This window comes from Poecilia reticulata, chromosome 1, assembly GCF_904066995.2.
Source record: "Poecilia reticulata chromosome 1, P_reticulata-male-v2, whole genome shotgun sequence".
NCBI lineage: Eukaryota > Metazoa > Chordata > Actinopteri > Cyprinodontiformes > Poeciliidae > Poecilia > Poecilia reticulata.
Genome location: NC_088830.1, coordinates 34,435,326 through 34,454,371, shown reverse-complemented (window position 1 = coordinate 34,454,371; position 19,046 = coordinate 34,435,326). Strand labels below are relative to the sequence as shown.

The 19,046-nt window shown below is 46.0% G+C and overlaps 2 protein-coding genes across 4 annotated transcripts; one reads left to right on the top strand and one right to left on the bottom strand.

The window, feature by feature from the left end:
- Positions 1-1,556: 1,556 nt before the first annotated feature.
- LOC103471615 (serum response factor-like) lies at positions 1,557-12,338 on the bottom strand. 3 transcript variants are annotated; one of them, XM_008420747.3, is made up of 8 exons: positions 11,645-12,338; positions 11,020-11,289; positions 10,790-10,949; positions 7,715-7,849; positions 2,543-2,632; positions 2,304-2,453; positions 2,153-2,232; positions 1,557-2,087 (listed from the first exon to the last, which is right to left on the bottom strand). In XM_008420747.3, the coding sequence occupies exons 1-8, from the start codon at positions 12,092-12,094 to the stop codon at positions 2,061-2,063; spliced, it is 1,362 nt and encodes a 453-aa protein (XP_008418969.2). In that variant the 5' UTR covers positions 12,095-12,338; the 3' UTR covers positions 1,557-2,060. The 3 variants fall into 3 exon arrangements, with proteins under 3 accessions (XP_008418969.2, XP_008418961.2, XP_008418976.2); XM_008420739.3 differs by having other exon boundaries at positions 1,557-2,067; positions 11,645-12,335; XM_008420754.3 differs by lacking the exon at positions 7,715-7,849 and having other exon boundaries at positions 1,557-2,067; positions 11,645-12,333.
- Positions 12,339-12,837: 499 nt separating this feature from the next.
- Positions 12,838-16,601, top strand: opn6a (opsin 6, group member a). The gene is made up of 6 exons (XM_008420807.3): positions 12,838-13,278; positions 13,418-13,623; positions 13,698-13,797; positions 13,885-13,989; positions 14,054-14,277; positions 14,346-16,601. The coding sequence occupies exons 1-6, from the start codon at positions 13,149-13,151 to the stop codon at positions 14,823-14,825; spliced, it is 1,245 nt and encodes a 414-aa protein (XP_008419029.1). The 5' UTR covers positions 12,838-13,148; the 3' UTR covers positions 14,826-16,601.
- Positions 16,602-19,046: the final 2,445 nt, after the last annotated feature.

The following is a 19,046-nucleotide window of genomic DNA, read 5'->3' as shown; positions in this document are numbered from 1 at the left end:
ATTCCGCCACCTAGTGGTCGTTTTTCAGACCACTTGTGCCCCTTTTCCACCGGCCAACCGGAAGCTTTATTTTATGTTTAAGTTTTACAAATCCAGTATTACACACACATATTTTTATACACGCAGATATTTTGAGACTATTTTCACTCCATAGTCCCTCTACCAGTTGAATAATGTAGCTTTCTTTATTAAATAAATATTAACCCTCTCCACAATGTGCCCTAATGAACAATTACAAAAGTTCATTATTATTTACACTGACTGACCAGAGCAGCTGAGATCCATCCTGGGTCTTTACATCTAGAATGCAAAGTTCTTGTGTAACCACAAATAGTGGTCCTGTGGGCTCTGCTACTTTCCCTCTACATGCTGCCTTTGGGTCAAATCATGAATCGGCTTCTCCTTCCACTGCCATGCCGACGATATACAACTTTACATTAGAACTGGATCATCATCATCATCATCATCATCATCATCATCATCATCATCATCGTCATCATCATCATCATTTTCACTCACTGCCTTCACCACGTGAAGAGATGAGGACGTGGATGAATCAGAACTTTCTTCAGTTAAACTGCTCCAAACTGAGGCCATGTTGGTCTGAACACCTCACCAGGTTCAATCTTCAACTCTGACGACTGTTTTCTTTCTGGACAGGTCGTCCCCCTTTCCACCAGTTACAGATCTTGGAGTTAGAATGGATTCTCATCTTACATTTGAAAATCACATTAAGCATCTATTTAAAACCTGTTTCTTTCATCTTCATATCTCCAAAACTCGTCCATCTCTCTCTTTCTCTGATGCAGAGACTCTTCATCTCCTCCAGGCTCGACTGCTGCAACTCTGTTCATTGGAATCCATAAAAACATCATCAGAAGCTTCAATACATCCAAACAGCTCAGCCAGGATTCTACCGAGTCCGGAAATCTGCCCGTATTAAACCGATTCTGCATGACCTTCCTGTTAGCTACAGAATTCAGTACAAAATCGCTCTCATCACCCATCAATGTTTAAACAGAACCAGATTATCTGAAGGACCTTCTCGTTCCACATTCATCCACCAGGTCTGTACGATCACCAGACTGCAGCTTCCTCCACCCAGATTAAGGACCATGGAGGATCAGGCTGTGCTGCCCCCCCGTCTCTGACTCTCCCTGATTATCTGCACAACCACTGGATGACTTCAAGAGGCTTAAAGACTTTCTATTTGAGCAAACCTGCTCTGCCTCCACATGATTTTTATGCTGATTTTATCTACGATTTTAGTTGCACTGTGCAGCACTTTGAGATTTTTTCTAATGAAAAGTGGGGCACAAATTAAATTATTATTATTATTCATCTGCACAGCAGATCTACCTGATGACCATCTGTGTTAACATGTCTGCCTGTCCAGGGTCGGTCCAGCACCGAGTTCTGCCTTTGGCGTTCGTCTAAATTAGGTCAAAGGTCAGCATTGAGCTAGCTGAGGCTAAACGTTAGTTAGCCGAGTCAGAGTTCTCTGGTAACCATAGAATCAACCAATCAGAGCAGAACAAACAAAGGAAGAGCATGAATAAGTTTCCAGGAGCAATAAAAACTTTATTCGTTTCAGTAAAAACACAACAACAGTCTTCATGTCGACCTGATCAGCTGTTTGGGTCAGAACCGGGCCAGAGAAGAGTAGTCAGAACCATGCACTGATCCATTCTGCTGCATCATCAGTGAAGCTGCTCTTCTTCACTCAGCAGTCAGAACCGGATCAGAACTGAACCAGGTCCGAACTCAGTCTGCTGGTTGTCCGTCAAACAGCAGCGTGTAAATAAAGTTTTTCTCATCTTCAGGTCTGTCGGCCTGACATCAGGATGACATCATGATGACATCATTTTCCAGCCAGCTTCCTCTATCGAGGCTTTTATTTTGAAAATGTCCTGTATAATTTCCAATGGAAAGGGTCCCTTCATCATGTGACACCAAGGAGCGACAGGTGATGAGGTCACATGACCTTCAATTGTCCTTGGGCTGGTGAACGTCCAGACTGACCACCTGCAGCTCCGCCAGGCCGCCGCCGGGTGCGCCGATCACCATCTGGACAAACAAGCAGAGTTCTGGTTCTGGGGTCAGTTCAACCCGGTACCACAGGGCAGAGTGTGTGTGTGTGTGTGTGTGTTACCGGGTGCAGCTGCACAGCAGAAACCGGGATCTGAGCAGGAACCGGAGGAAGAGATGTGAGGAAGACCTGCTGGACCGCACCTGTCACACAGAGCCGCAGGGACCAATCAGAGTTCTGGTTCCGACCCGGGCCGGGCGTGAACGGATCATACCTGGGTCGTGGGGCGGGGCATGGCCGGGGGGGAAGGCGTTGAGCAGAGAGGGGCTTGGGGTGGCGTACATCACCGTGGGACCGCCGGGGTACATCATGTGACCCGCCGTGGAGGAAGAGGAGGAGGAGGAAGAGACCTCAGAGAGACCGGCTGCCAAGACACAAACAGGAAGTAGATCAGAGCCCTGTCACAATAAAAGTCTTTTCTCTGTGAACACCCGCCTGTGGGCACAGGGTTACCTGTGGAGGGGGCGGGGCTGCATGCGTCAGAGCCGCTGTGATTGGACGTTTGCTGACTGCTGGGCTGAACCTGAATGGAGACTCCGGCTCCTGCAGAACAGACAGAACCAGAATCTCACTCGAGTCCACATGGACCAGACAGCAGGGCCAGAATGGGTCAAAGGTCAGGAGCCTACAATAATTCAAACAATAGAGACGAACTTTATAAGAATACTTTTTAATAATCTGATAACCATCATAAAACAAACAGAAATGAACCTAAAAGGACTGAAGGTAACTTAGGCTTGAGAATTTTCACTCTCGAGGTCCGCGGGCCCACCACGATTGGTTCTGACCCATATGGATTCCTCCTAGGTAGAGCACCCTCACTGGACATCAAGAACCATGTTTGTGGTCGGTGTATGGTGCTCCAGGGGGCCCCCTGCTGGTTGGGATGTGGAATATGGCTGGCATGTCCTGGTGCTGCTCCGTTTGGGCTGGACTCAGTGGAGCTTTAGTGATTTATGTGCTGTGCAGGATAAAGAGGAGGAGGAGATTGGGAAGTGAAGAAAAGGTGGGGGGAGGGGGGAGGTGTATGAGAACAGAGAGCGATGGAGGGGAGAAGGTGAGTGGAGGTGAAGGAGGTGTTTGTGTTGGTTGTGTTTACTGGAGATGGTCAAAAAGGGTTTTTCAAAGTTCCTAGTCCAAGTAACAAAGGCTTTTCCCAATAATGTTCTGGGTGGTTAAAATATTTAAATTCTATATTTTCTGGGTCATTTCTGCAGTCCATGTTGTGATGATCCAGCCGACTGTGGACTGATGGTCACTGTACTGGTCAGCGAGGTGCTTGGATGTCGATGTGGCTCCTCTGTCCTGGTGATCATCATGGAGAGTCTCAGTCGTGGCTCAGAAACGCATCAAGAAGCTTTAAACCTGAAAAACTGAGACACAAAAAATACGAGCAAGTGATGATATTTATGTACATTATTATTAACGTTACATTTTTATAAAACCCAATAAGCCCTAAAATCTTTTTAAGGGTTTTAGCTGAAAATAAACTGACGATATCTCAGGAAGTTAAATGTTCAGTTTCTGTATCACAACAAGAGAAACTGCAGAAATATATCAGAGTGTAACTCTGAAGTTACTGAGAAAGAGCAAACTGAAATATTTAGTAAAATCTGAAGGTTTTTTTGAATGTAGCTGAAACCAATTTAAACCACCAGCAGACAGTACAGTACGCCGATTATCTGTACTAAAAATAATGCAGAAAATATAACAGAGAAGAAGAAGTATTAGTTTTAAACCCAATAAATAAACTGTATAAATATAGTTAGCCAAACTCACCTGGCCCCTAAAAGCAACACTTCCTTCCCTACCTGAGCTGCTGACTCAACACTTGCTGGTCTCTCCATCCTCATGTTCTGATCATCAGGAATCAGTCAGACCTACAAGCCTGTCCTGCTTCAGCTGCACACTGCTGGTCAGACTGGGATTCAGGAGAACACCAGTTTAATGTAATATCATCACACAGCAACAGGCAAATTACATCTAATTCAGAATAAAAACACAGAAATTATGTGAATATCTACCAGCATTTTACATCTGGAAGAAAATATATTGTTACATTGTCTCCCCTCATGGACAAATAAATAAATCATCTGCTGTCACTTGACATGTGGTGCAGATTAACGTAACATTGGAGCAAAGATCCGCTGTTTTCCCACTTTAGCTTCAATGCTAGTTAACACACACACACACACACACACACACACACACACACACGGAGGATTACACAAGTTTTTAACACATTTCCTCCAGATCATTTGGTATTTTCCACTCTTAATCCCACTCAGCAGCGGTTAAAGAATTCAACATGAAGACAGGCGTTAATGTTAATGGTATGTACGGTTAAAAACTACAAATGGCCACCTGTGATGACATCACGGGGCGCGTTAGGCTTAAACACAAGCCTAGTTAATGAACGTTACCCAGTGCTAACATTAGCTAGCACAATATGCTACCGGGGATCGCGGCAGACTAAATATGCGACTGTCGTCATAATTTGTGTAAGATTTCTTCTATGAAACCAGGTGGACACTTCAGTAGCTGCTAAACGGTGAAATGTTGTAAAGATGACTGACCTTCACATTCTGTGTCCCGCCACCGGAGCCCTGCAGCTCCGGACACAGTCATCCGCTTTAGTCAGCGCCAACCAATCAGAACACGTCTTACACGGCTCGTCCTTAAGCCCCGCCCCGGATGTTCATGTAAGCTTCGTAAAAGCAAATAAAGTTGTAAGAAAGAAAAGGGAGAAAAAACAGGAGCTTAAAAAAATAATTAGACTCAACCAAAAACTCCTGACATGCAAAAATAAAAGTTTCAAACTAAAATTAGTGATTTAAAAAAAAACAACAAAAAAAACATTTTTTTGTTTTGTAAAAAACAATTTTTATGAGTAAAAGGTTTTTCAGATTATTGTGTTTGGAAATGTTTTGACTGAATAATTGTGAAACTAATGTAATGTCTACTTCCTGGCCCTTTGCTGTGAGCTGCTGGTTAATGATGGAAGCCAAACTTTTAAATACGAGTAAAGTCGTACAAAAACACAGTCAGAATTTCATGACAACTGTAAAATGAGGAACGTGGCTGATTATGTGTGATTGTTTGAGCCACCAAAATGAACTAGAAATCTTTTATCCAGTCATATTTCACATTAGAGGATTTTCTTTGTGCCCTGCTGTCAGCAGCTTCCCTCTTATACCCGTCATGAAAAATTACAACAAATCCATGTTTGGTGACTGACTTATTTGTCAAGATTAAGTCACAAAAGTTGAAAAAAAAAAACAATTCTCTTGGCGATAAAAAAAAAAAATCGACACAAACGGTGTAAGAATCCACACACAGGCGTAGGGGCCGGGGGAGTCTGGGGGCCGAGTGCCCCCCCCGCCAGGTGTCTTCATCCTACCCAATAATTTCACCACAGTTGTGGAAAATGTTAAAATCTTCCATTAGCGTGCTTTTACTTTGAAGGCACAACACAGCGTTTCCTCCCTCTCTGATTGGCTCAGAGTGAGTAACAGGTAAACAGTCTGCTGGGGATGTTGCCATGAAAACGGCTTGTTTACAACATCTTGTCAGTTACTTTCATATTTAGCACCAAATCCTTTTGGTTGAGTTGTTTTAATTCACACGTCCAAAATTTTACTGCTAAAATGAAGCTACTCTAGTCACAATGTCTTATTTATCACAAGGAAACGGCAGAAAAATGAGCCTTTAGCTGTTCAGCGTGATGTTAGTGTGAGCAGCAGCTGATGGCCACTGAACATGTGCAATACGTTTTAGCTTATTACTAATAGAAATTATGGAGTACGCACTATTCAGATCAATATTATACAGCCCAGAAATGGAATCGGAATCCGTTTACATCACCTCAGCCCAGAAAAGGAATTAGATCATTTAGCTTATTTCATCAGAAACCGTCGAGTTCCAACTATTCAGATGCAGAAACCAGAGGAAACGTAGCAACTAGTTTACTTTCTCTTCTTCTCTCTTTGGTTCGTTGTTTTGTTTGCATTTCCTTTTAATTCATGTAAAACATTTGAACGGCCTTGTTGCTGAAAATGTGCTGTATAAATAAAATGACATTATCCTGTATTAACTATTCAGGACAACAGCTGGAATAGTGATGCTGAAGGAGGAGGAAGCTCAGGTGAGACCTTCAGGTAGCTTATTGGATATGTATTAATCGGTTATTAATTCTTAAACTAGTTCTGAGGACAGCAGAAGATATCAAAATGAGGTTAATGACAGAAAGGAGAGCAGGTGAGGGCATTTTTAACATGATTAGATTATCAGATGCAGTAAATCAGCTTCAAATTAACGGATAAAACGGATAAAACCTGAGAAACACAGTAAATAAGTTCAGATGTATAATAATGTAAACATCATTCTGTGTGATAAAACATACTTTATCTTCATTTATTCATTCTGACCACTGCAGTGTCTGTAAATACATGAATCCATGCAGGAGCATCAGAGACCAAACATGATGTAGATATTTCAATTAAAAGTTTGTGGCTGAAAGTGACAGCAGAAAAAACATTCAGTGTTTTCATGTTTGGTACCAGGAGCTGAAAAGGTTTTATTTATTTTGTACATCAAACTGTTGCACTGATGTGGTTCAGGAAGAAAACTTGTTTTTTAGATGTTATTTTTGTTGGTCTGCAGTTTAAACCTGATTTTCTAACTTCTGAGCCGTTTTTCACTTTGGTTTCAGAACCAGTTCAACTTCCATCAACGCTCTGGTAGCTGGCCTGGTGCCACCAGAGCCTTTGTAAATGTTCATCCTGGAATGGCGGCCATTTTGTTCAAGAGCAAATGGAAAACATTTTTTGGCCACCTTGAGATCATAAAACATAAGCAGACATGATGTATAGTGTAGTTAATTCACTGCCAGGAACGGCAGTTACTTTGAAAACTGAAATAAATTCATCCATCAGCTGGAAAACGTGTCTGTTTCCTCTCCACAGTCTGTGACGTAACTATGATTTTACCATAGTAACAGACCTGGACCAACTTTGATCTGATTATTGGATTGTCAACAGTAAGTTATACTCGTTATTGAAACAAGGGGTCAGGTCACAGTAACGTGCTGATGACATCGTTGTTCATGACATTTCTGCTGACCGTTACGGTTCTCAGGTAAATGTCCCAAATGGACGACTCGTTCCTGCACACTTACCTCCACACAACAATGTGATTATTTATTCATTTTATTAGCTGCCAATTAAACTGAAAGTTACAATCTTGACCTGATTGTATGAATTGTTTGACTGAGAAATCGATGAAAGGCGGCCGAGCCACTTGTCCCCGAACGCAGAAGCAGATGAGCAAAGAGCAGAGCAACAGGCTGGACGCTTCCCCAGGTTGCATCCGCCCACCACTAGTCCACACTTCGTAGGGGGCAGAGGGCGCACCGAGCACTGGGAGCGGATCCGTGACGCTGCTGCCACCTGGTGGCCGGAGGATTGTTCTTCAGGTAAGCATGAACAAGGACCTGCTTCTCCCCTCACCACTGGAGAAGTTCTGGTTCTGATAAAATCATGTTACCTCAGCTGGTTTGGACCAATAAGAACGCCTTAAGCTGTTGCCATGAGCCACTCAGAGAGAAGGGGCGGAGCCTGTGCTGACCTGTCAGAGAAACGGTAGCGGGGAGGCGGAGCAGCGTGGCCGGCTGAGTGGGCGGAGCCTGAAGCGTGGCGGCGGGGGCGGGGCCCTGCAGCTGGCTGAGGGGGATGGTGTGGGAGCCGGGGGGCAGCGGGGCACCTGTGGACAGGTGAAGGAGGGGGCGGAGCCACAGAGCGACGTTAGCAGCAGAGAACAGAACCACGATGCTGCTGAGAAGACACGATGTGATCCAGAACGCTGACAGGAAGTGAAAACCAGTTTACGTCCCGCATCACTTCCTGTCTACTGTCTCCAGCAGGGCGAGCTTAAATCGTGGCACCGGCAGCTGTCCCGGCTCTTCCGGTGACAGCTGCTTAGGTGCCACGGGCTGCCACGACCTGACGACATAGACATAAGAGTAGACCCCGCATTGGCTGCTCCGGAGCAGGAAATACGGCGGCCATCTTGGAGAGGTCGTCCCTCCTACTTTGCTCAACCAAACAGCAGAAGATGCCTCAGCACTGAGGATATTGTTGTTCTGATCGATGGACTATTGATGTGAGGCTCCACAGACAACATGTCACAAGTAAGATGGACATATTATTGTGTATATATTGTGATTATAATATTACTTTACTGTATTTATGTCCACCGGCGAGATACCAGTTTAATCACGGCAACTTCTTGCTTCTTTGACGAATGCCACGGCTTTTGTGTCAGACTGAAAATGTATGAAATTTATTTTAAAACAAAAACACAAAATGTATGCACCGTCATGGATTCGGTGGCTTATACACCGCAGCTTCTGTGTCAGATTGAATATCAATGAATTTATTAAAAAAAGAAAAAGGAAGAAGAAAACATTTTCTTTTGCATTTCCTATTAATTGCTGCGTCTCTTTGCAATAATCAAATATGCCCTGGTCTATTTTGGATACAGTCACAAATGTCAATTTAAAATTTCACACATTTAAAGATCCTCAGTGAAAACGTGTTTATATTCTCAACTCTGTGGTGCAAAAAAACCTGATAGAAAATCATTTACTGCGGAAGTGTGTTGCTATCATAAAAGTGAGCGCTATCACGTTATAATGTAATAATTATTTTATACAAACATGATAATGTATAACTGTAATATTCATATTGTGCAAATGTAATAATTATATTGTATAAACGTGATAATCTCATATTTAGGTTGTACAAAAGGGTATAGTTGTGTAGATTTCCTATGCACCCTGAACGCAACACAGGTGTGCAGCTCGGTAACCAGAGGAAAGCAGCCGAAGCCATAGTGAAGGCTAACGGGAGTTAGCCCGTTAGCCTTCACTATGGCTAACGGGAGTTAGCCCGTTAGCCATAGTGAAGGCTATAGTTAGCCATAGCCTTCACTATGGCTAACGGGAGTTAGCCCGTTAGCCATAGTGAAGGCTATAGTTAGCCATAGCCTTCACTATGGCTAACGGGAGTTAGCCCGTTGGCCATAGTGAAGGCTATAGTTAGCCATAGCCTTCACTATGGCTAACGGGAGTTAGCCTGTTAGCCATTATGGCCGTCATGTTCATGGATGGTTTGAAATATTAGAAATACTGATGCTGTTTTGCATTATGACTGAAATCAGTGATAATATCCAGACTGTGCGCTGAACAGAAAGTGTTCAGACATCTGAGCCTTTATGATGAAGCAGCTTTCATTCCGTAATAATCGCCTTTAAGCTACAACCAGTAGCCGATTTCAGCTTCGTTCCAGACGGTCAGCCAGGATGGTCAGAGTCGGTCTGACGTTCCCTGTGCGGTGCATTCAGTGTAGGGTGGGGATGTTCAGACACTATCGCAGTTCATTTTGATCTTACAGGTTTCTGGACCAGAACCTCAGTTTGGGACGAGTGTACACTATATAAAGGATTAGATTTGGTTAAGCGTAAAAACAGTTTTTTAATGCTGAAAATCATGAAATGTTCCAACCAGACATGTCATACAGATGGAACAGACAGAGTTGCATTCACTGTCCGGCCGCTTGGTGAACCTCCTGGACCAAGTGAAGCAGATTGTAGCAGTTCAGCTTTTCTCCTCCAGCCCACTGGATCTAATCAGCTTCAGTTCCGTTTACAGGCGGCAGAAACACACAAGCTGATTGTGAGCCTCAGCGTGTTCATAAGCAAATAAAATAAAGAAAAACACAGAATACATAAAAGTTTGTACGAGTATTATGATGATGCAATCATGTTTGTACAACACAGTAAATAAATCGATTTTCAATCCGTTTTTTTGCACCAGAGTTAAGAATATATGAGCATGTTATGTGTCATACATTAGACATTTTAAATTGACATTTGTGACTGTATCCATAATAGACCAGGGCATATGTGATTATTGCAAAGAGACACAGCAAATCCTTCCTTCCTTTTTTAATAAATTCATTGATATTCAATCTGACAGAAGCTGTGGTGTATCAGCCACCGAATCCGTGACGGCGCATACATTTCTTGTTTTTGGTTTGAAATAAAACCATGCATTTTCAGTCTGACACAAAAGCTGCGGGGGCTGCACAGTGGAGCTGTTGCCTTGCAGCAAGAAGGCTCTGGGTTCGATTCCTGGCCCGGGTCTCTCTGCGGGTACCCCGGCCTCCCCCCACAGTCCTGCGCTGCCCTGCGACAGACTGGCGACCTGTCCAGGGTGACCTGTACCCTCCCCATCCCCCCAAGGGACATGGGTGCAAAGAAAATGGATGGATGGACAAAAGCCATGACAAACGTCAAAGAAGAAGAAGTTGCTGATTAAGCTGTAGCTGCTGGCCGTGGCTCTGCTGTGGTGCTGCTATAGTGAAATGAGCAGGCATCAGATGTAGCTCAGCTTCGGTTCTCATTACTCTCTTGCTTTCTCTTCTTCTAACCCCCTAACACATAGTCAGAGCTCCCCCTGCTGGTCAGAGCTCCCCCTGCTGTCCTTCTCGTGTAACAACAGGCACCGTCCCAGGGGCCAGCAGCAGGTCGCTGGCGCCTAAGCAGCTGTCACCGGAAGTGCCACGATTTGCGCCTGCTGTCGCTCAATGTCTCAGCAGCCAGGCTGTTTCTGATTGGTTCGAAGAGACCACGCCCTCCTACCTGACATCAAGGTGAGTCCTCCAGGGAGAACCACACCTGCAGGAGCCTTCAGCACCGCGCCGTTGCTGGAGGAGGCCGGAGGCTGCCAGGAGGGGGCGCCGCTCTGCAGGGGGCCGGAGGAAGAGGAGGAAGGTGGGGCGAAGGCCGGCTTCACCGGATCCTACCGAGACAGAGCAGACGTCGTGAACAGAACCGGGCCCGGACGGACCGGCGATCCGTCTCCCCCGTACCTTGGCGCCCTCGGCGGTGGCGTCCGCCTCGGCCACCTGGTAGGTCAGGTCGGTCTCCTCGAAGCCGGTGGCGCTCATGCGCTGGTTGCCGGACGGGTCGGCGCGCGGCGGCGAGTCGGGCGAGTTGAGGCAGGTCTGGATCAGCGCCTTGCCGGACTCCGAGGTGATCATGGGCTGCAGCTTCCTGGTGGCGAACGTGTAAACGTGACCCGTCTCACTGGCCACCAGCAGCAGAACCTGGGTCCCAGTCAGGGTGGACAGTTCATAGGCCTGCAGACGGGTCAGAACCAGAACCGGGTCAGAACCAGGGACGGGTCAGAACCAGGGATGGGTCAGAACCAGAACTAGAGACGGTGGTTCGGAACCATAGACGGGACAGAACCTGACCCGGTTCTGATCAACTAACATTATTTCTTAATTCATTCCCAGAACCACAGAACCTCCACACACCTGTCCGTTTCTCCTCAGGTGTCTCTGGGTTGGACAATCTGGTCACCATCTTAGCTGCAGGTGACATGACCAGCATCAACGAACTGGGTCCAGAACCGGGTCCTGAACTGGGTCCAGAGAACCGGGCCCGGTGTGCTGAACTCCGGGGGTTTCCCGTGAATTCCTCCGGACTCACCTTCTTCATGATGCCGGTCTTCCTCTTGCTGAACGTCGTGTACCGCCGCAGCTTGTTGTCGATGAACTCCATCTTGATCTTGACCCGGCCTCGGGTCTTCTTCCCGGGTTTGGCTCCAGACAGCGCGGGGTTTCCGTCGCTGTAAGCCCGGTTCGGGCCCCCGGAGGACCGGCCAGATTGACCGTCCTCGCTCCGCTCCCGCTTCACGCCCCTCCGACCCCCGCCGGAACCCACGGCGTCCTCATCGTCCCCGGACTCCGAGTCCTGATCCGAGCCGCTGTAAACCACCTCGGTGCTGAACTCCAGGTCCTCGAAAGGTTCGCCGTCCGTGTCCCGTCTAGCGGTCGGTTCGGATCCCGCGGAGCTCAGCGCAACACTGCCGTTACCTGCCCCGGTTCTGGTCGCCATCACGGCGGTCAGCCTTCCTGCCCTCCGTAGTCCTGAAGCCATGATGGATGTAGATTCTCCCAAAAGACCGAAGCTCTCTGGCCGGACGGGCTCGGTTAGGTTCCCCGGCTCAGAGCCCTCCGGCTGGGCCGAGTTCAGGCAGTCTCCCGGGACGCATCCCTCTCATTCCGGACAGGTTGGGTTCGCTGCCCGGGGCTCCGACACCGCAGCTAACAACGTCATTAGCAACAGACCGCAGCGCTTCCTGTGTGAATTTTCTTCTTCGTCTTCTTGTGGTTGACAAACAACTTAGTGCTGCATTACTGCCACCCACAGGCGAAGAGCGGTGGGTTCTAACATCTGCTTTGGATAACCACAAAATAAAGTTGTAATAATAAATGATGAATTATTGTAGTAGTAATGATTATTATAAAGAAAGTCCAATATAAAGGGAGAGCATTTCTTTTTCTCCAACTCTTCAATTTGTTTCTCTCTAATCTTTTCAAGGTTTTGATAATGTTTCATAACTTGTTCTACTGACTCTTTATCATCACAAAAATCACTGTTTCCTGTGTTATTATGTTCTAAATATTGTATCTGAGTGTCGATATTATTGATCTTCGCTCATCTCACCTGCTTTTCTTTGGTTCTTATTTCTTTCCCTAAAATTTTAATCTGCATGAATTTTCTTCCTATTATTATTTAAAGGTGGTTAGAGTAAGAGTTAGCTTTACTAACTGGGATAGATCATGTCCCTTTACTCAGAGGGCCTGGTGGGCAGGAGGAGGAGGAGGAGGAGGTGGAGGATGAAGATGAGGAGGAGGATGAAGATGATGAAGATGAGGAGCAGGAGGAAGAGGAGGTTTCAGCAGAGGAACCTGCTGCTGATCTGAGTTCAGGTGTTTCTGACCCAGACAGGAAGCAAAGCAGAACTGAAAGCTCCACCTGATCATCCAGCCAATCAGAGATTGGTTTCCATGGTGACCTGACCTGTGACCTCCCCAGCTGGGTGTTGGTTCTACGCCAGCTGGAAGCTGAACCAGGATCAGCCGCTAAATTTACCTCAGATTACCAGCAGAGCCGTTGCTGAGCGGACCGTCAGACCGCAGACAACAACATGTCCCTTAGCAACGCCACCGGACCCGGACCCGCCTGGAAGAATCACAGCTTCAGCACCGGGGGGGGCAGAGACCCCCCTCTCTCTGACCAGGGAGAGACTATCATCGGGGTCTACCTCCTGCTGCTGGGTGGGTTCTGGACCAGAGGAACTTTCTGGACCTTCTGCAGGTTCTACAGAACCTCCTGGACCTCGGTCCAACATTCGTTGTCCTCTGTAGCGCTCTGACTGACCCTGATCGGTGGGTTCGCTGTCCTCTCTGTCCCCAGGGTGGATGTCCTGGTTTGGGAACAGCATCGTCCTCTTTGTCCTCCTGAGACAGAGAGCGTCTCTGCAGCCCACTGACTATCTGACCTTTAACCTCGCCGTCTCCGATGCCAGCATCTCCGTGTTTGGCTACTCCAGAGGCATCATTGAGATCTTCAACGTGTTCCAGGACAGCAGCCACCTCGTCTCCTCCGTCTGGACCTGCCAGGTATCTCTACTGGAGTAGATGGACTCCTCTGTCCTGCTTTAGGTAGAAAGGACTCCTCTGTGCTTCTCTTCCAGGTGGACGGGTTCTTCACACTGGTGTTTGGTCTCAGCAGCATCTACACCCTGACGGTGATCAGCTTCACCCGCTACATTAAAGGGTGCCACCCCAACAGAGGTCTGGGCCCAGCAGAACTCATCTCGGTACTGCCAGAACCTCGGTTGGAAGGTGCTCCTGACCCTGTGGCTCTGTCTTGTGTTTCAGCTCATCGCATCACCAGGAGCTCTGTCTTCGTCTCTCTGCTCTACATCTGGGTCACGGCCGGGTTCTGGTCCGCAGCGCCGCTGCTAGGCTGGGGCAGCTACACAGGTAAGAACCCAGTTCTGATCCAAACCCACCTCCGGCGCTGCCCCTCACTGCTGCTGCTCTGCAGATCGGGGGTACGGTACTTGTGAGATCGACTGGTCCAAAGCCAGCTACTCTGCCGTCTACCGGTCTTACATCATCTCCATCTTCGTCTTCTGCTTCTTCGTGCCGGTCCTCATCATGCTCTTCTGCTACGTGTCCATCATCAACACGGTGAAGAGGGGCAACGCCCTTTCTGCCAACGGAGACCTGACCGACCGGCAGAGGAAGATCGAGAGAGATGTCACCATCGTGAGTTCCCACCGGTCTCTGAGTCTCTGTGAGTCAGCAGGTCTAATGGCTCCGGTCTCCTCCTCCAGGTCTCCATAGTGATCTGCACGGCCTTCATCCTGGCCTGGTCTCCCTATGCAGTGGTCTCCATGTGGTCCGCCTGCGGTTTCCACGTGCCCAATCTGACCAGTATCTTCACTCGCCTCTTCGCCAAGTCCGCCAGCTTCTACAACCCCCTGATCTACTTCGGCCTCAGCTCCAAGTTCCGTAAAGACGTGGCCATCTTGCTTCCCTGCACCCAGAACGCCAAAGACGCCGTCAGGCTGAAGCGCTTCAGACCAAAGGCAGAAGGTCACGGCCGCCGCGCCACAGGAGGAGCCAGATTCAAAGGTCCCCTGAACCACTCTGAAAAGAAATACTCCCCGATGAACCAGAGCCCTGCCACCCCGGGCTGTGGCAAGGAGACGCCGCCGCCTGGCACTGCACCAGCTGACGCCAAGGAGGTGTTCTTCATCAACATGGCCGCTGCGCCTGAGGCCAGCTCTGAGTTTGAGTGTGTCAGACTCTGACCAAGACACCTGAACTCTGATGCTGTAACTCTGTCCGACCTTAACCAGCCATGATCGGGAACATTTCCATCCTCTGGGCCTTCAGAACAGAAGAACCAGGTTGCTTTGACCTTTAACCCCATCTAGAGACACTCTTGTAAAAGTACCAAATCAGATGAAGAGGTCAGGTTAAGATTTACCTCTAGAGTCTCAGATTCAGGTTTTCCAACCTTTAGACTGAGTTTGATTGAGAAGCTTTTGGTCTGGCTCTGATCATCAAGCGATGATTCCCTGCTGAGTGAAGTGACCAGTCACTCTTAAAGGGCCGGTGTCGTGTAAAATGTTATCTTTCCAGCATGTTAGAATCAAACCTGGAGTGTTCCCTTGATTCCTTCATGTTTGAGAAATCCCTTCTTCAGCTGTGCAAAACACCAAGGTGGACCTAGCTCCGCCTTCCGGCCGCAGCTCCTCCTCAGAGCTGCGGCTCCTTCAGACTAGCCAGCAGCAATTTGTAAGCATCAGCTGAGTCCATTACAGGAACTGCTGCTGGTTAAAATGTTAGGCGTTGAGGAGAGAGAGCAGGAATTGTTAAAGAGACAGAGGCCCAATTTCAAGGCGCTAAATTATAAAATCTAATTTCTCTCAAGTCATTTTGGATCAGTGCAGCATCTTTATACCAACTGGAGGGAACAGCAGCTGGATCAGGCAATAAATGGCACCATGTGGCTGGAAAACACAGATTACTAGCCCTTTAAATGTTTTTCTGTCTGGTTAGGTCAGTTTTCCTCCTCTGAAGTTTGGGGTACCCCAAGGTTCCCTTTTGGGACCCAAGCCCTTCTCATGCTTCCTCTGGGGCCCATCATATGTAGCCGGGGCATCTTGCTGCGCCCTCTTCCTGTTGCCCATATATGGAAGACGCTGTGACGGAGCAGCTGGCTTGTTAGGGAGACAGACAGGAAATCAGCATTTAGTTTAAAAGCAGGTAGATGCTGAGGTCGGATGCAGGCTGATGACCCGTACAGGTTTGTTTAACATTAACATTTATGTCCGATTCCTCCACTGATGGTTATAGGAAACAAACTTTAGAGACGTCAAGACGCCGTTTACTGGTTTCACTGTAGGGTCAGAGCCGTTTCTGATCATCTGGCTGCTTCATGTTCTTGTCTAACCTGATTTCTGTTGTGTGAAGGTTGGCCTGCTAGTTTACTAGATGGTTATTGTTGATTAAAAGAACTTTTCTTGTTTAGGTTTTATTTAGGGACAGAGTTTCTCCTGTCGCCCTCTGGCCTGTTTTAAACTGGACCTACAGGCCGTTTTATTCAGATTGACACCAGTGGGAGGAAGTTTTTCTTTTCTTTGGGGGTTTTGTGTTTTTGTTGGGAGACTCGGCTACATTTAGTTGTATTTGTGTTTTCCTATTATTATTCCTCCCCCTAACCGTCTAATTTGATCTAATTGGGTTTTAATTCTTTTCAGCTTCAGGGTCCAGCAGACTCCCACCTTTAGATGGTCACTTGGTAGAATAAAATACATCGTGACCATTTTTGCCCATGAAACATTTGTGAATTCAGTAAACTAATCTGCAGCAGTGCCTCTGTCAGTTTTTACAAACTCATCTGTGTGATCTGGTAAAAGAGGATCTAGAGCTGCATCCAGGGCCACGAATAGAAAATCCATCATGTCACTGCAGCAGGTTCTGCTGCTTCCTGTCTCACTGGGTTCTAATTCTTTTATTTCACTGTTTTTGCCTGTTCTTGTGTAAAACGGCTATAAAATAAAGATTGATTGAACGTAGAAGTGCACTGTGTCTAAAGTTTGGTGGAGGGATGATCATGCTGTGGGGTTGATTTTCAAGAGCTGGGCTTGGGATCTTCATCATCTTCATCTTCATCAGTGGCTCTTCAGCTCCGCTAATGAATCAGAAACACACTGAGCACTAAAATCTGATTTCATCATGAATGTTTCTCCTCCGCCTGGCTCCCCCTGTCGGTCAAAAGAGGAACTGCAGTAAAGCTGCAGGTGAATACTAACCAACTCTAAATGAAGGAGCTGCAGCTGCTGTAGCTCAGCTGGCTCACTCCACCAAAAGTAAGTCCACCTCGCTGCAGCAAACAGGAAGGGGCGGACGGACCGCTGACAGTCGTACCTCGTTTGGAAATGGGACCATTGCACTCCGGAAGTGAAGGGGGCGCTATTTCCTATGTTATCCGCGGCCTCCCGTATTAGATGTGCCTCACTGGGATAACTGGGGGATTGTAAAAAAAACTCCAGGCCGCTTCTTCGTTGTTGAAATCATCCATTTAATCCACTTTGTCTTATTTCAGATCTTACAGATTTACACTGACTGACCAGCCAAACCGTCCAATAGGGCCAACAATAAGGCTTTAAACACGTCAACAGAAATCATGACGGCGCACCGTCATACCTTCAGCCACGCCCACCACCCAGGTGTCAAAGGTCAATCATTTCATTCATATGGTTCTTGCATACATCTTCACCTTTAGGAAGGAGTTTCGCTCTCAGTATGTTTTTGAACTTCTAATTTACTTCAGCTTACAGTTTTGTTTTTTAAGGTTTTATTGGCTCTAGTGGCCTTTATTTTATAGTTAGAGAAGGGAAGACATGCGGTCAAGGTCGCCAGGCCGGGAATCGAACCTCTGAGGCCTCCATGTGTGGGCTGTGCTGAACCCCTGCGCCACCACAGCACATCCACATCTGCTCCTTAGTCGCATCTTTTCGGGGCGGCTACCGCCTCTAGTGGCGTGGGGAGGTAACACAGCTAGTATCATTACTAACTCAGAAAACCACAAAGTCTTTATTATTTATTATTGGTTCTGGCTTTACTGGAACTGTAAAATAGAAATCACAAAAGATCATACCTTTTCATTTTCTTAAGGAAGTAGAGCTAATTAAATGAGATTAACAAGACCTGAAAGTTATTCCAGTTTCACTTGATGGAATAACTTCTTATTTTAATAGGCTTTTATTTTGAAATTATACATCGCTTCAGGTTGAGAGTTGCTGGTTGTGTCTAGAGGTGACCCTCTGTCACTGGAAACTGTTTTTAAGCAATAGGCTCAGCAACTTAGGGCGAAAAATGAAAACATCTTATTTAAATAGGATTTTAATAAGATCTTTGAAAAGGGCCACGCAGTTTTTATTTAGTTTGGTTTTTGTTTCGACTCCAGGCTTATGTTCCCTGAAAACACCTTTTAAATAAAATCTATAATTGTTATTATACTGCTTCAAATAAGGACGTTGCCATGGTTACTGCTTCACGTGGCGACCATGTTACACAGAAGAACTTAATGAGGCTGTTAATGGTCATCATTAAACAAACAGCAGGTCCAGATGGACTCAGGAAACTTTTATAAACACTTTTGGGAAAACATAAAAATATTACGCTTTTACAGAAATGTTTAAAAATCACATTATAGCTACTGCAATGAAACAAGGAATTATTATATGTAATAAGACATAATTCTTATTCTATATACTGAGAATAGAAAAACTATCACTCAGAAACTCAGATTATAAATGACTAACATACATATTTACCATGAGTCTCAACAGGAATCTGAACATCACAGGAAGATCAGCCCACAACACTGAATGTAGAGACAAGATTTGATTCTTTCTAAAGCCTTTGACTCGGTGGAACATCGATTCTGATTGGATCAAACTTTATTATCTTAATTAAAGACCTATATCAAAACATTAATAGTTGTAATAGTAATACTGCCTCAGGGCACCACAGCTAGATTCAACATAATGTTGGAATTCACATCTTTCATTTAGGGGCAGAAATGTTAGAAATGTTGCAGACATTGAGAAATGAGGTGATTTCGATACAGAATGAATCGTTAGCCAGTTAGCAGACGACGCCACCGTTTTCTTAAAATGTCACAAGCAGGTTCGACTGTAAATGATCCAATTAAACTTTTCTCAGAGGCTTCAGGTCTAAAGCTGAACTAAAGAAATGTGAGTTTATATATTCATGACACGTCCCTAAAGAAACACCCAGTTAAATCTGACATTAAATACAGGAACTGAAATAACCAAAAACCAAGAATCAGCCGAAACTATTGAAAACAAGATTAAAGAATATAAATCCAAACAAATTATCAAAAATGGAAAGTTTATCAAGATTCATTTATTCAACCTGCAGCACTGCTGTCCCTAATGGTTTAACTAAACTGTTAAGTTTAACTTTAACTGTTTTATGGTTTATGGTTTATGTTT

Excerpts from the sequence above, each read along its gene's own strand:
- opn6a (XM_008420807.3), top strand. The coding sequence starts at position 13,149 with ATGTCCCTTAGCAACGCCACCGGACCCGGACCCGCCTGGAAGAATCAC. Across the intron at positions 13,624-13,697 it reads CCTCCGTCTGGACCTGCCAG|GTGGACGGGTTCTTCACACT; the intron begins GTATCTCTACTG and ends CTTCTCTTCCAG. Across the intron at positions 14,278-14,345 it reads TCGAGAGAGATGTCACCATC|GTCTCCATAGTGATCTGCAC; the intron begins GTGAGTTCCCAC and ends CTCCTCCTCCAG.
- LOC103471615 (XM_008420739.3), bottom strand. The coding sequence starts at position 12,094 with ATGGCTTCAGGACTACGGAGGGCAGGAAGGCTGACCGCCGTGATGGCG. Across the intron at positions 11,290-11,644 it reads AGACCGGCATCATGAAGAAG|GCCTATGAACTGTCCACCCT; the intron begins GTGAGTCCGGAG and ends ACCCGTCTGCAG. Across the intron at positions 2,233-2,303 it reads TGCCCCGCCCCACGACCCAG|GTGCGGTCCAGCAGGTCTTC; the intron begins GTATGATCCGTT and ends TCTGTGTGACAG.